Source organism: Oratosquilla oratoria, chromosome 29, assembly GCF_046742065.1.
Source record: "Oratosquilla oratoria isolate Oo_2021 chromosome 29, ASM4674206v1, whole genome shotgun sequence".
NCBI classification, from domain to species: Eukaryota; Metazoa; Arthropoda; class Malacostraca; order Stomatopoda; family Squillidae; genus Oratosquilla; species Oratosquilla oratoria.
The window spans coordinates 32664223-32681722 of NC_134805.1; the positions used below are offsets into that span (position 1 = coordinate 32664223).

Genomic DNA, 17500 nt, shown 5'->3' on the forward strand with positions numbered 1-17500 from the left:
ATATATATATATATATATATATATATATATATATATATACATATATATACCAAGAGCTTTTCCCTCTTGTAAGGGAGGTAGTTAAACCAGAGGCAGTTCCTATTCCCACCTATTTCATTCACCTCTACTATCCTTTTCACCTCTCCTGTCTCAGCTCCTCATGGTTGACGGGTCATTTCTGCATCCGCCAACTGCCCTGAATCAAACTCAATGTAGCAAAGAAAAGTACATACACAGCAAGGCCGCTTCACTTCATCGGCGCCCCCGCCCCCTCTTCGTCTCCTCATGCAGAAGAAGAGAGGCGGGGAGAAATTCCTTCGGGCTGTGTCAAAATATAATTCACAAATAGGCGCCTCCTAACCCCCCCCCATCCCCTCCTTGCGTAACAGTATCATATACGGGGGTAGGACAAATTAATGTACACTATCTCACGTAAGATCCACAACGAATTGTAATTTCTTTCAAAACTACTCAGTCAAAACTACTCGTACTTTATTCTATCTTACTTTGGATTTCAAAGAAAATGGTTCGGCAATTAAAAGGAAACAAAATTAAAATCAGAATACCAAAAAGATATTAATAGAAATTAAATCATAATCCCACACAACCATATAGATTTAGATAAGAATGCCATCAGGGTGTATGAGATTTTTGGGGTGTGGGCATTTGTCCACTTTTGAATTAAGGCTGTGAGCATTTGTCCTGTGAGCATTTGTCCAGTGAACATTTGTCCGGTGAACATTTGTCCCGTCAGCATTTGTCCAGTAAGCATTTGTCCGTACCCCCATCCATACACAGTCATTCTCCATTCATCCCTATGTCTTGCCTTCTCCCTCCCTTGCTCAACAGAAGACACATATTGTACATAGGACACTATATTTGTCTTACTGTAATGGTAAATCAACAGATAAATGAATAATAACTAAGTAAATGAATAAACAAGTGAATGAATAAACAGCTAAATAGACTGACAAGTCAATCCTGATCTTCTGTTGAATATAACGCCAAGTATTTTCTTTTTCTTTGTTTCCTCATCTATCCTTCTCCAAAAATATCTCCAATCTTTCTCCTCATTCTGGTTCCTCCCCCTCGCCCCTCACCATTCCCCATCCATCCACCACCCCCGCCCCTCCTCATCCCCTTTTCCCATTCCCCACCTTTCCACCTTATCGCCCTTCCTCCTCCTCCCCCATATTTTGCCCACTCTCCCTCCCTCGCCCTCTCTATCCTGCCCACACTTCTCACCCCTTCGCCCCCTCTCCCCTCCTCCTCTTCCTCCTCCCTCTCTCGCCCTCTCTACCCTACCCACCCTCATCGCCCGCCTTCCTCGCCCCTTCGCCCTTCCACTATGCAAAGCTACGAGATCAAGCAGTCCCAGGATCACGTGTGGGGGACCCTGCTCCCCAACGGCTCCTGGAGCGGTATGCTGGGCATGCTGCAGCGGGAGGTGAGTCATACTGAGTAAGCATGAATAATGGTGAGTAAGCATACATCATGTTAAGTAAGCATGCATCATGCGGAGTATGCATAATGAGTAGGCATGTTAAATAAGCTTGCATCATGCTGATTAAGCTTGCATCATACTGATTAAGCATGCATCATGCTGAGTAACCATACATCATGCTAGGTAAGCATGTATCATGCTGAGTAAGTATTTATCATGCTGAGTATGTATCCATATCAATTTATCTAAATGTAAAATATACACCCGTGGGGTTCCGTCTCTGTATCTTCAAGTACAAAGTTTTACTTTAACAGTAAAAATCATATGAAAGAATTGTTCAATTTTACAGTTCCTAAAAAAAAGTTCTTCAATACTATGTGGTGTGCAAGACTCTATGCAAGATAATCACAATGTTATGCTATGCTATGTTATGTTATGTCATGTCATGTTATGTTATGTCATGTTATGTCATGTCATGTCATGTCATGTTATATTAGGTTATGTTATTTTATTTCATGTTATCTTATGTCATATCATGTTATGCTATGTTAGGTTATGTTAGGTTAGGTTAGGTTACTGCCAGACGCCTTTTAGGATTGAAATAATTTTGACATAGGTTCACGTAAACAAAGTAGTTGATGACTTTGTTCCCTTCTGACTTTCCTTCTCCTCCACCTTCGTCGTCTTCTGCAGGAGGTCGAAATCGCGTTGGGCCCCTTCGCCGTGACCCAGTCGAGGGAGACTGTGAGCGACTTCTCCCTCCCGGTCTGCGTCGATAACATCGCCATCTTGATGGTCCGGCCGGGAATCGAGAGTGACATTGCTGGATTTGTCAAGCCTTTCACCTTTCAGGTCAGACCAGGTCAATGCGAGGTCACGTGAGGTCAAGGTTACAGTGCCTCACCTCGGTTAAGTCTTAAGTCTTGATAATATCCATTCTCAGTGAGGTCTGAGTGATTTTCTTTTTAGTGATTCACAACATGGCAGGCTTATATACTAACAAAAAAGAGAGCTCATCTCTAAACAGAATTGTTCAAAATACTCAGATTTAGAACTTAAAACTCAGACAAAAACATCAAGTAAGTTAAGAGAACATAAGACAAAGAACGAAGCTCTGAAAAGAAATGAAATGTGAAAAAGACCAGTGAGGTGTGACAGAGGATTAACGGCTTTAAACTTTGAGTTAATTTTTCTAATCTATGCATGTGAACCACAAAACTTATTGAAACACTAATATCATGTTTCTGAATATATATCTCACTAAATGTATAGGAAAAGTAGTAAAATAAAAATATTTGTGATCATTTGTCTCTTTTTATATTAAGGGTGTGAGCATATGTCATGTTAGCATTTGTCTTGTGAGCATATGTCTTGTGAGGATAGGACTTGTGACCATATGTCTTATGAGCATTTGTCTTGTGAGCATTTGTCATGGAATTGTGCCAATAAAATCACGTGACGCAGACCCATAACCTCCAGTGAAATGTCGACTTACGGACTGGGTTTATGACTAGGTGGGTGCTCAGGACGAATTTAGGTTTAAGAAGGAAATATGCAGGAATTGGTTTACTAATAGGGTGGATAACAAATGGAATAGACTTAGTAACCATATAGAGAGCGCTGAAATAACTGACTGTTTTGAGAGAAGATTAAACAACATTATGGTTAGGGATGACAGATGCCAATGAACATGAAACTATCTAGTGTAGGCACTATGGTCTCATGGAGTCTCCTCCATTCTTATGTTATGTTGAAATAGAATTTCCAGGTCTAATAAGATGAGTTCTAGGGCGCTGTCCAAACTAAACACGTTTCTCTACGTCTCTTGTGTTATGTTGTAGTGTTTGGTTACTACAAAGTGGTGAAGGTACACTTTAGTGAGAGAATGGAATTATTTAAACTCCAATTTTCTCGGAATTGTTTATCAAACAGTAATATGAGGTATACATAAATAAGTCCGCTGACTATGAGGCACATTTTTGGTCTTTCTCTTATAGAATGGACATCAATTCACTAGAATCAATACAGAGGAGAATGACCAAAATTATACATTGGCTCAAAAATTTAGCTTACGAGGAGAGGCTTAGGCACATTAACTTAACTCTCTGGAAAGACGCAGAGCGCGGGGTGATCTAATAGAGGTGTTCAAATGGATTAAAGGATTTAACAAGGGTGGCGCAAACAAGGTCATCATATAAAGACAACAAGGCAGGACTCGCAGTAATGGATTTATATAGGACAAATTTAGATTTAAGAAGGTAATAGGCAAGAACTGGTTTACTAATACGATGATAAACGAATGGAATAGACTTAGTAACCATGGAGCGAGCGCTGAAACTATCGGTTGTTTTAAGAAGCGGTTAGGCAACTGTATGAATGAGGATGGCAGGTGTTAATGGACATGGAACTGCCTAGTGTAGGCCTTATGGTCTCTTGCAGTCGCCTTCATTCTTATGCTTTGTAGCTGCCTCGATACTCTCTAATGACGATTTTTTCTTTCTTTCAAACTTTCTTTCCTTCTCCCACCCTCTCACCATCCCGCTTTTACATGACCCCACCCACTGTTGGGAATCCCAGTTCCGTGTCAAATTACTACATAATGTACTGTTTACGTGCAACGTAATGTGCAATGATTCAAATATGTACAACGTTCATACATTCCACATCGAGGAGTTCTGGTGTTTCTTGTTTGTTTTTTTGCCACTACCATTATTCATACTCCATCATGTGCAACGTTAGTCCATCAGGAAGTGATGGACAAAGGAGAAGGGGAAGAGGAAGGTTCCCTTGACAAAGGAGAGCACCGCCATCAGTAGAAGGACACAAATGACTCAAAAGTCCAGGGGACCACTACAGTTGCCACAACTTTTGGACTCATGTCTTGACATTCCTACTTTTGGCCACATTGAATTTTAAATAGTGTATTTCAGTTAAAGAACAAGTCCCATCCAACACAGTGTGTGTGTGTGTGTGTGTGTGTGTATTCACTTGGTCTTGGTCTTTGGATCACGTGTTGGACTCGTGATCGACAGCTATTTCCCTCCTGGAAGAGAGCTCAGAGCTCGTAGGTCCGATCTATGTGTGTGTGTGTGTGTGTGTGTGTGTGTGTGTGTGTGTGTGTGTGTGTGTGTGTGTGTGTGTGTGTGTGTGTGTGTGTGTGTGTGTGCACCACACTAACATCTCCATCTACCCCACTTGCAGGTATGGGGGCTGGTACTGGTGGCCATGGTGGCCACCTGGTTGACCTTCACCCTGTCGCTCAACGTCGAGAACCTCGTTGTCAAGGTCGAGGAGCGTGTCAAGTCGGCCTTGACGTTGGCGTTCTGGGTCTTCAAGACCCTCACTCAGGAAGGTGAGGACCTGTGGTAACTAACGCCCTTATGCAATTAGAGCATAAAGGTGACATAAGATTTTCGAACTCTAGTCTTCAGTTCGAGAGAGTTTCTTCAGTTCGAGATTGTGACTTCTCGAGATGCCAAGTCCGTGGATCGAAGGGGTCATTATCATTATTATTATTATTATTATTATTATTATTATTATTATTATTATTATTATTATTATTATTATTATTATTATTATTATTATTATTATTATTATTATTATTATTATTATTATTATTATTATTATTATTATTATTATTATTATTATTATTATTATCATTATTATTATCATCATCATCATCATCATCATCATCATCATCATCATCATCATCATCATCATCATCATCATCATCATCATTATTATTATTATTATTATTATTATTATTATTATTGTTATTACTATTATTATTATTATTATTATTATAATTACTATTATTATTATTATTATTACTATTATTATTATTATTATTATTATTATTATCATTATCATTATTATTATTATTATAACGATTGTTAGTATCATTATCATTACTATTATCATTATTATTACTATTACCATTATTATTATAATTATCATCATCATCATCATCATCATCATCATCATCATCATCATCATCATCATCATCATCATCATCATCATCATTATTATTATTATTATTATTATCATTATTATTATTATTATTATTATTATTATTATTATTATTATTATTATTATTATTATTATTATTATTATTATCATTATTATTATTATCATTATCATTACTGCTACTATTATCATTATCATTACTATTGTTATATTTTCAGTATATTTGATATCTATATTTACTCAAATAAACGTTTGAATGAGATGTTTATGTATTCAAATTATTCATTCAGATTCATAAATTCATAGATTAATAGACAGCATTAGCAGCAGCAGAGGTGATATATTCAAGTCCCCAGTAGAAATAAATAGATATATGGATAAATATATAAAATAAAGAAATAGATAAAAATGTAATAAAGAAAATCATATTTAGAAAGTATCTGTAACAACACCTTACTAGTATTATACTTTATACTACCATACTTTTTATTATGAAACTTAGTTCATTCACACAAGACGTCTCAGTAAAAAAGTTAGGGCGATAACAATGACTTTTACAAAGGTGTTAAAGGATGCTCATTGGCTGAGCGGGTTAGAGCGTCTCTACTTGCGGTGGAGGTCGAGGAGACGGCAGTTCACACCCTGTCGCAAGCGAGTTGGACCAATGGCATGGTTCATCAAATTCCGTGCTACAAAGTCCTTTGTAAAGAGCACCGTTCTAGCCTCTTGATAGGGAGAGTTCGTAACGTTAAACGAAATCAATTATCATCACAAATGTCTCGATCCTTCGTGTCTTGCCCTCTGTCAGCTTCTACATGGGTCCCGTCTACAAACGCGAGCCGTCTAGTGGTGGCCACCTGGCTCCTGTCTTCGTTGGTCTTTATGTCCGTCTACAGTGGCATCCTGACAGCGATGTTGACCGTTCCTAGGGTCACCATCCCGATCGATTCTCAGGAAGACTTAGTAGCTCAGAATCAGCTCCCATGGCAACTTGAGACGGGGTCCATGTTGTTCCAATATTTTCAGGTGAGTCAAGAAAGCTAACGGATGGGTTGATGACGTCATGTCGACAATTTTTTTTCCTTGTTTCTTTTTTTCTTTAGGTGAATCGAACTCACGTTCTTCTGATTTTGATGACGTCATGTCGACAGTTTTTGTTTTTTCTTTCCGAAGTGAAATGAACTTAGGTTCTTCTGATTTTGATAACGCCATGTCGATATTTTTTTTTCTCTCCGAAGTAAATCGAATTCACATTCTTCTGATTTTGATGACGTCATGTCGACATTTTTTCCGAAATAAATCGAACTCGCGTTCTTTTTATTTTGAAGATGACATATCAGCAGCTTTTATTTATTTTTTCTTTACGAAGTAAATCGAACTCACGTTCTTCTGATTTTGATTATTACCCAGTATTTTGTTATTATTCATCTTTATGTACTTTATTTAATCCTTCCTTACTACCTAGGACTAGTACACATTGTCAGGTGTCTTTTATCTCTGTACTGCTTTTCTTATATGACCTCTGAGAATTAATTCTGGATATAACCTTAGCAGATGTCCAGATCCACAAAATAAGGATAATAAAGATGCGTAAATAAAACAAAAAAATAAAACAGAATAAAATAAATAATTACAGAAAGTAAATAAATAAATAAAATGATACATACATTTACCAAAGCCTTTTTCCCCCTTACAAGGGAGGTACCCAGTCTGCATTTGTACATGAATATATATATATATATATATATATATATATATATATATATATAAGTATATATATATACATATACCAAAGGCTTTTTCCCCCTTACATGGGAGGTAGCCAAAAGACAAAGGTATAGAAACCACTCCCACCTGTTCCATCCCCTACATACTCCACTTCCATTTAACCTCTTTCCTTCCTCTTATCTTGGCACCTCCTGGATGACGGGTCATCCCTGCATTTTGTCCACTGCCCTGGGTCAGAGGCATTGTCGCAAGACACAGCACATCCACAGCAAGATCGTTTCATTAATTCGGCGACCCCCCTCTCCGTCCCCTCATGCAGAAAAGAAGACAGGGAGAAATCCCTTCGGGCTGCGACAATTTATTTCTCATACATACTCCCTCACCCCCCATCCCCAACCCACTTCCCCTTATGCATCACAGCATCATCCATACACAAGTATTCTCCATTCACCCCTATCTTCTGTCCTCTCCCGTCCTTTCTCAACAGACATTCCCCTCTTTCCAATGCCCCTTTTACCCCATCCATCCATCTCATCAAAGGATTACAAAGGATTACAAAGGCAAAGCATGCCGACAGGAGACCTTTTGATCCATATCTAGGTCGGATGCAAAAAAAAAAAAAAAAAAAAAAAAAAAAAAAAAAAAAATCATATTGATAATAAATTAAAACTATAACAATGTAAATAACAATTAAAATACATAAATAAATGCATTGGTATAGTTGAATAACAAACAAACAGGTAAATAGTAAATGATAATGAATTGACATATAACTAATAATAAATGAAAATCAGACAGACAAATTATAACAAAACAAAAACAAATAATATAAGATAAATTATAATCATTACAGCATCTTACTTAGGTATTTATCTAAATGATTCTTAAAGCTTCGAACTGAACTACATTGCACTACCTGTGCAGGAAGTTTATTCCATTCATTAACTACACGGTTGGCAAAGTTGTTTCTACCTACTTCCAAATTGAATCTATTTCCGGACAGTTTGAGACCATTGTTTCTTGTCTGATTCTCATTCAATGTGAAAATTTGGTCACTTTTGATGTTGTCAATTCCCTTTAAAATCTTAAAGACCTGTATCAAGTCACCTCTGAGTCTACGCTTTTTCTTTTTTAGGGAAAACAGATTCATGTGCTTAAGTCGATTTTCGTATGATTTATTTTTGATATTTGGAATCAGTTTTGTGGCTCGCCGTTGTACTTTTTCCAGTCTGTCAATGTCTTTAATGAGATTCGGTGACCATACGGAAACAGCATATTCCAAATGTGGACGAACTAACGATTTATATAGCTTGTTAATGAGTGATGGACTTTTGAAATCAAAAGATCGCGCAATCAATCCCAGAATCTTAGGTTAACCCCTCATTTTCACTCCTTCCATCTCTGCTTTCCACAGATCTTTTAGTAATCTTTCTTCACCCCTTTACATGTGTGCAAACCATCCCAATACTCTTTCATAAATCCTATCTTCCAACTCCCTTTCCACCCCTGTTCTCTTCCTCACCTCCTCATTTCTCACACTATCTAGCCTAGTAACCCCTATCATACTTCTCAGGCATTTCATCTCAAACACACTCAAACTCCTTCTCTCTTCCTCTCTCATGTTCCATGTTTCTGCCTCGTACAGTACTATCGGCACAATCACTTCTTCATACAAGCTCCTCTTAGCATCCATTCCCAAATGTCTATTTCTCATTACACTTTTTAATCCCCCAAGGCATTTACTCGCTTCTCTCAATCTACATTCTACCTCCACCCCCACTCCTCCCTTTCATGTCACACTCGCATCCAAGTATCTAAAACTATCCACTTCCTCCAGTCTCTCTCCCTTAATACTCACTTCCAGTCTGCCGCCACTCTCTCCCCTTGTACATCTTATCACCTTACTTTTACCCACATTTGTCTTCAACTTCCTTTTTTCGCACACCTTCCCACACTCTGTCACTAACTTCCTCAATCCCTCCTCTGAGCCTGCTACGAGCGCAGTGTCATCAGCAAAAAATAACTGGCTTATCTCCCACTTTTCTCCATTTTCTTTAACCATCTCCAATCCCTGACCCACTACCCTTGCATTTATCTCTCGCACCACCCCATCCATGTATAAATTGAACAGTCAGGGTGACATAGCATACCCCTGACGAAGTCCCACCTTTACCTCAAACCACTCACTCTTTCCATTTCTAATCTTAACACAACCTCTACTACTCTCGTAAAAACTCTTGGCTGCTCATAACAGCTTTCCTCCTATCCCATATATCTGTAAAGCATCCCACAGTACCTTCTTGGCTACCCTGTCATAAACATTTTCCAGATCCATAAAAGCCCAAAATATATCCTTACCTTTTCCTATATTTTTCTCACATATCTGTCGTACCACAAAAATCTTATCTACACAACCCCTACCTGTCCTCACCAATTAAATCCTCTGTTCCTCTCCTAATCCGCTCAATCAAGCCCCTCCCATAAGTCTTTCCAACTACACTTAACAAGCTGATCCCTCTGAAACTACTACACTTACACTTGTCCCCATTTCCCTTGTAAAACGGAACTATGCAGGCACTCCTCCAGTCTCCGGCACTCTACCCTCTCTTAAACAAACATTGAATAACCTCACCAGCCAGTCCACCATCACTGTACCTCCTTTTTTCAGACATTCTGCATGACATCCATCCAACCCAGGTGCCTTACCTACCCTCATCATCTTAACAGCTGCCTTCACTTCATCTTTCTTTATTTTTCCTCCATTTTCCTCACTCATCACGATAATTTTCTGTGTGCTTCCCACTGCAACTACCTTTTCCTCCCTATCCTCCTTCACATTTAGCAACTCCCTAATATACTCAGCCCACCTTCCTCTCACTGCCTTCTCTTCCATTACCATATCTCCATCTGCACCTTTTACCTTTTCTACTCTACTTGATTCACCTCCTGGTCCTCTCTTAAACAGAACAATTAAATAAGATAAAGTAATACATAAGATAACTGCTTGAAATAAAGAAATAGAATACTAAAATAATATAAAATCCATCCCCTGGGCCTCCCTGACTTCGCCCTCTCCTTCTGCAGGAGGCGAAGGACGAGATCAGGCGACGCGTCTTCGAGGGACACACTGGCACCTTCCCCGACTGCTACGCCGCCCGGAAAGAGATCGCCAACGGCGAGTTCGCTGCCATCTGCGACAGAACCACCATGAAGATGGCCATGTCCTGGGACTTCAGGTGAATGTTCCTCGGCAGGAAGGTCACTCCCTAAAGGGGTCATCACACTGGGCTATTTTTTCTCCAACCTCCGATTCATCGGTGGTGCCGTCCACCCCCAGAACTTTATCCACCGTAAAATCACTGTGGCAAACCATTTTGATTTCTCGATATTTTACATAGAATGTCATTTGATATACTGGAGAGAAATTATTGTCCTCCAGCATATCACATTCCTTACCGGAAACTGCGGTCTTTTAATTTTCTTCAACATTCGGAGGAAAAACAACTCAGTGTGATAGTCTTTAGGGTATTTTGTTCAGCCGAGGAGGACCTCTGGGCCTTGAAGGGGCAGCCTTTTACTCTAAACCAGTGGTCCTTAATCTTTTTCACTCCATCCCCCACTTTGTGAATTGTCAAAATATGCGTGGGTATCCTTCACTTTCTTATTTTTGATTTCGGATTTGCATTTTAACGAAACTTTATATTTGGATTCAAACTGAACTTTAGATCCTTTCATAAATAAGAACTGATTTTGAAGCTGAATTAAAAATTGGATTAGAATATAGATGAATACCCACTGTTTTTTTATCTGAATATAAATCAGATATTTATTCTGAAATAAAATTCGATTCTTAATCTAAGGTGTATTTTTTTCAAGTAATGAACCTGAGATCTGAATATAAATCAGAAGTTTATTTTTATTTTGAATTTGGTGTTGAATTTTGAAAGCTGACTTATTCTTCTTGCCCAAGCAGCACTTCTGGGAAATGTCACCTGTATATGTCGCGCGAACCCGTCTATAGCAACACCTTCTTGTCTATAGCCTTCAGGCCCAACTCTAGTTTCCTCCAACCCGTCAACAGAATGTAAGTCTAGTTATTTATTTATCGATTTAATAGTCTGATTTATTTACCAATGTTTTATTTTATAATCTATTTCTTATTTATTCATTCACCGGGTACTCCTTAAATTATCTATACATTTCCCAGTATCCGTTTATTTCTCTGCGCAGACTTCGTCGACTGAAGGAAACGGGTTTCATAGACAAGTGGCTGGGGGCACAGCTTTCTAACGCGACGCAATGTCTTCGCCCGCCCAGTGCTGACGGCACCTCGGAGGAGAGAAGGCCCCTCGATCTAGCCAGTTTCCTAGGAGTGCTCTTTGTCTTTGGAGGAGGTGAGTGATCCAAAGAATAGCGCCACGACTTGAAACGAAGCCTTTGTTTATGTAGCGCTACTATCAAACTTCGTTGAGACCATATTATAAAATCGTCTGACATCCACTGACGAGACGCCTCACTGCCAATCTGTTAACTTCGAAAATCTCTACTTCACTCTCCCCACACGAACATATATATGTACAGTGTATATATGCATGTATGTATATATATATATACTGTGTATATAATCGGTTAAGTCACTATCACTTGTCACGTGCTAGCGCAGGTTCGAGCCCTTGGGTGTACCACGTTTCAATTCCTGCATGTTGGCCTCCTCGAGTTTCTCGATGCTGATGGCTTAGAATTAAAGTGAATTATGGATAATGAATACACACACACACACACACGCACAAACATATATACATGTATATATTTTCAATCACAATTCTCTTTTAATTCCATACCATCGTAGTCGAGACTGACGAGGAGCTCGAATGAAGCATATATATGTGGAAATTTAAACGTGGTCGAGCCGAGGACTCAAACTCAGCTCGGACGTTACAAAGTGTCAGTGATTTAGCCCATTGCGCTATCAAGAGAGATATTAGTTGAGCACAACTTTCTTATATTTGTATGCTCGAGTTACATACACGAATTTTTGCGTTCAACCCACCTCCGTCATGATAGTGCAATCGGTAGTATGTACAAGTGAGAAAGTTTATACATACACTGAATGGTTCCCAGTGAACAGATTAACATATTTTCAACCACAATTCACTTTTAATTCCATGCCATCGCAGTCGAGACTGACGAGGAGCTCGAAGTAAGCATACATATGTGGAAATTGAAACGTAGCCGAGCCGAGTTTTCGAACTCAGCTCGGACCTGACAAAGTGTCAGTGACTTAGGCCATTGCGCTATCAAGAGAGATATAAGTTGAGCACAACTTTCTTATATTTGTACATGGAAATAAAAGTGAATTGTGGTTGAAAAAATGTTAATCTGCTCACTGGGAACCATTACTCTATAAGTTGAGCACAACATTCTTATATCTGTATGCTCGAGTTACACATACACAAATTTTTCCGTTAACCCACCTCCTCCATGATAATGCAATCGGTAGTATGTACACGTGGAAAAATTTATACATACACTGAATGGTTCCCAGTGAACAGATTAACATCTTTTCGACCACAATTCACTTTTAATTCCATGCCATCGCAGTCGAGACTGACGAGGAGCTCGAAATAAGCATATATACGTGGGAATTGAAACGTGGTCGAGCCGAGGACTCAAGAACATAAGAAGAACATAAGAAATAAAGGAGACTGCAAAAGACCATAAGGCCTACACTAGGCAGCTCCGTATCCATCACCACCTGTCATCCCCATCCATAAAGTTGTCTAATCGTTTTTTAAAACAACTGATAGTTTCAGCGCTTACTACATGGTTACTAAGTTTATTCCATTCATCGACCACCCTATTAGTAAACCAATTCTTGCCTATTTCCTTCTTAAATCTAAATTTGTCCAGTTTGTACCCATTACTGCGAGTCCTGCCCTGTTGTTTTATTATGATGACCTTGTTTGCATCACCCTTGTTATAGCCTTTGATCCACTTGAACACTTCTATTAGATCACCCCGCACTCTGCGTCTTTCCAGAGAGTGTAAGTTTAGGTGCCTAAGCCTCTCTTCGTAAGGCAAATTTCCGAGTCCTTGTATAATTTTGGTCATTCTTCTCTGTACTGATTCTAATGAATTTACGTCCATTCTGTAGGACGGAGACCAAAACTGTACCGCATAGTCAAGGATGGGTCTAACTATCGCTAGGTAGAGTTTAATAATTACCTCTGCACTTCTATTCGTTACCGTCCTAGCAATGAAGCCTAATGCCCTGTTAGCTTTATTTCTGGCGCTAATACACTGCTTCCTGGTTTTAAGGTCCGGACTCACCAGAACTCCCAAGTCCCTCTCGCACTCAGATTTTTCTAAAAACGTGTTATCTAAGTTGTATCTATTTTCGGGGTTGTGTAGCCCTACGTTTAACACGCTACACTTAGAGATATTGAAGTTCATTTGCCACTTCACCGACCATGTTAACAGCTTATTAAGGTCATCCTGCAGAATCTGGGCGTCGTCTTCTGACCTAATTAGGCGTCCTATTTTAGTGTCGTCCGCAAACTTACTAACATCACTATTTAACCCTTCGTCCAAGTCGTTTATGTACATAATGAACAACAAGGGACCCAAAACCGAGCCCTGGGGAACCCCGCTAGTAACATTGCCCCACCTAGATTTTATTCCATTTATGGTGACCCGTTGCTTTCTGTTACTAATCCAAGCTCTAATCCATTCTAACACTTTTCCTCCTATGCCATGGGCTTTGATTTTATTTAGTAGTCTCTGGTGTGGCACTTTGTCGAACGCTTTGCTAAAGTCAAGGTAAATAACATCGTAATTTTCATTGTTGTCTGCCGCCTTATATACCTTAGTGTAAAAGGATAGAAGATTAGTCACACATGACTTACCCTTGGAGAAACCATGCTGTGAAACACGAATTAAATTATGCCCTTCAATGTGTTCTCTGAGTCTATTTACTATTATTGATTCAAGCATTTTTCCTATAACCGATGTCAAACTGATTGGCCTGTAGTTGCATATAGACGATCTATCTCCCTTCTTAAAAACAGGAACAACGTTTGCCTGCCTCCAAGCAGTAGGAACAGAACCAGTGTCTACCGATTTATTGAATATTTCAGTTAACTGGTCGCAGATTTCAAATTTACACTCTTTAAGCAGTCTTGGAAAAATTTCGTCTGGACCCGGAGATTTTGTAGCTTTAAGTCTGTCAATCTGCTTGACTACTTCCTCTTTACTAATGCTGATATTAGTTAGACTACTTTCTTCATCCCCTCTGAAAATCGGATCGCAGTCAGGTACTTTATCTAACCTCTCATCAGTAAATACCGATAGAAAATAATTGTTAAACTCCTCACTCATTTTTTCTTCCGATTCAATCATGACATTTTCATTGTTTTTAATTGGTCCTATTCTTTCTTTATTTTTTGTTCTATAGAGGTGAAAGAAACCCTTTGGGTTGGATTTTGCTTGACTGGCAACCTTGATTTCATAATTACGTTTCGCTGAACGTGTATTCCTTTTAACCAGCTTTGCCAGCTCGGACCTGACAAAGTGTCAGTGACTTAGGTCATTGCGCTATTAAGAGAGATATAAGTTGAGCACAACTTTCTTATATTTGTAGGCATGGAAATAAAGGTGAATTGTGGTTGAAAAGATGTTAATATGTTCACTGGGAACCATTCAATGTATGTATAAGCTTTCCCACGCGTACATACTACCGTTTGTACTATCATGGCGGAGGTGGGTTGAACGCAGAAATTCGTGTATGTGTATGTCACTCGAGCATACAAATATAAGAAATTATGTTCAACTAAAATCCCTCTTGATAGCGCAATTTCCACATATATATGCTTCCTTCGAGCTCCTCGTCAGTCTCGACTACGATGGCATGGAATTAAAAGTGAATTGTGGTTGAAAATATATTAATCTGTTCACTGGGAACCATTCAGTGTATGTATAAGCTTTCCCACATGTACATACTACCGATTGTACTATCATGGCGGAGGTGGGTTGAACACAAAAATTCGTGTATGTGTATGTAACTTGAGCATACAAATATAAGAAAGTTGTGCTCAACTTATATCTCTCTTGATAGAGCAATGGGCTAAGTCACTGACACTTTGTCACGTCCGAGCTGAGTTCGAGTCCTCGACTTGACCAGATGTCAATTTCCACATATATATGCTTTCTTCGAGCTCCTCGTCAGTCTCGACTGCGATGACATGGAATTAAGAGTGAATTGTGGTCGAAAAGATGTTAATCTATTCATTGGGAACCATTCAGTGTATATATATATATATACACGCATATACCAAAGGCTTTTTCCCCCTTACATGGGAGGCAGCCAAAAGACAAAGGTAAAGAAATCACTCCCACCCATTCCATCCCTTACATACTCAACTCCCCTCTACCCTATTCCCTCTCTCTTATCTTAGCACCTCCTGGATGACGTGTCATCCCTGCATCTTGTTCACTGCCATGGGTCAGAGTCAGTGTTGTAAGACACAGCACATCCACAGCAAGGCCGCTTAATTAATTCGACGACCCCCCCCCTCTCCATCCCCTTATACAGAAAAGAAAAAGACGGGGATTTGTCGGTTAAAAAGATGCTGCAGCGACGGCGGAAATCAGCTGAGAAGCTGTAGCAGTCTCATGCATCCAGGGCTCACGCACGGTCTGTTTACAAACATGTTGAGACTAAGGTACCTGTATGCTTCTTCTGCAGCGAGTCAGTTGGCTCTGAAATGATCCATGAGGCACCAACAAAACAGATAAACATGAATGTTAGGAAGGCTGCTTTGGAAATAGAAGACACTGAGTTGCTTGCCAAACTTGCATCTGGGGATATGATTGCCCTTGAGGCAAAATATCACCGCAACTGTTTTCGGGGGTTCTATAGCAACACGAGACAGGTTGTATCAGCATCAAAGGATTATCTTGAAAAGGAGAATCAGTTGCATGGCATTGCTTTTGCAAAGTAAAGGCCCGGCCAGGCGATCGATCATTGCCCGCATGCAGATGCGAGCAGTGTGCCCGACAAGTTTACCGCTCTAAAACACGTGGGAAGTGCCTTTGTTGATTGTTTAGCAAAAGCACCAGTCACTGCCCGTGGCCTGTAATATGACGTCGATTCCAGACACACGAGGCTTCCTATGGAGGCAGGGGGGCAGAGTTCATTGTTTACTCTAGCATTTGACAGACAAGTCTGTCACTGCTTCCGCTATGGATCAGTGGTCGAGACCTCGTATTTTACATTTGATAGAACTTTATCGTACCGCACACAGTCTGCAGGTCATGCCTGAACAACCATACGTTCTGGCTGTGTCCAGGTTTGACTGAGCCAGCTCGACACCGTGTGGACAACCCCACAGTTGCACCTGTGGGCTTTGCTCGTTTGTGGGCAGTGTCCGTCGAGCTGTGCTCGATCGTCTGGACGGGCCTTTAGTAGCCTCCTGGGTGGGAGAACGCAGCGATGATTGTGCCCCATTGTTCAAACTGACAGACTTGGACCGCTTTTACAAAGTCCGACTGGAACAACTATGTGCCACAATAGGACACCGGATTCACACAACCAGACTGAAGAACAGGTTTCTCTCTGTGTTTCCAGACCTAAGGGCACATTCATGTTTCATGAGGACATTGGTGCTACTCTCAAGAAAGCTTGTGATCAAGATAGGGATGCCATGCCTTTGATGAGAGCAGCAAATGTGGTACGGACAGAGATATTTGACACCAAATTCACCTTTGACAGGTCATTTCACAGCAATTGTCGAAAAGATTCTGTACAATCATCTCTTTTGGCCCTGGTAAATATGATCCTTGATGGAGCAAATATCATGCATCAGACCAAGTTTACAGAAACATCCACTACAACTGCTGTCCTTACTATCTCTCAGCTACTAATCTTCAACAGTATCCAATATACACGGACAACAAAGTCATCAGAGACAATTCGTCACAACTATGACCGTGAAATTCCTCTTCTGCTCTACGTGGCACTGAAAGTCTATGCTGTCACTCTGTTAGGAACGTAGGGGACGCGGGTCTGGCTGAAGGCAAACTGTAGAAAGTCTTGTTAGTTTATTTGTAGTTGGACGCTTATGAATGAGATAAATAAGCTCGCTTCTTGCCGCGAAAGGAGGAGACAATAGCTGTGTCTGGCGGTGAAGTCTTGGTGCGTGAAGTGGCTGTATATAGCATCCCCAGTTTCCGAGACCGTTTGTTTGGTGAATTCCTAGCGACCCCTTATATTCACCGGGATCAAGTCATAATCCTCGAATTAACAGTCCCTTGGGAGACGCTCAGCACAGCTGGGGCTGCGGATGCTCCAGGAGACTCGTTTTG

General features: G+C 40.0%; 1 protein-coding gene across 1 annotated transcript in view; it reads left to right on the forward strand.

Annotated features, from left to right (window-relative positions):
- Positions 1–17500, forward strand: part of LOC143040835 (putative glutamate receptor) — a 24927-nt gene that overhangs the window by 2060 nt on the left and 5367 nt on the right. The window contains exons 2-8 of the mRNA XM_076212274.1: positions 1357–1447; positions 2138–2296; positions 4646–4796; positions 6219–6436; positions 10223–10374; positions 11112–11222; positions 11369–11532. Of these exons, the coding sequence (XP_076068389.1) occupies positions 1357–1447; positions 2138–2296; positions 4646–4796; positions 6219–6436; positions 10223–10374; positions 11112–11222; positions 11369–11532 (1046 nt within the window). The remainder of the gene's footprint in view (positions 1–1356; positions 1448–2137; positions 2297–4645; positions 4797–6218; positions 6437–10222; positions 10375–11111; positions 11223–11368; positions 11533–17500) is intronic.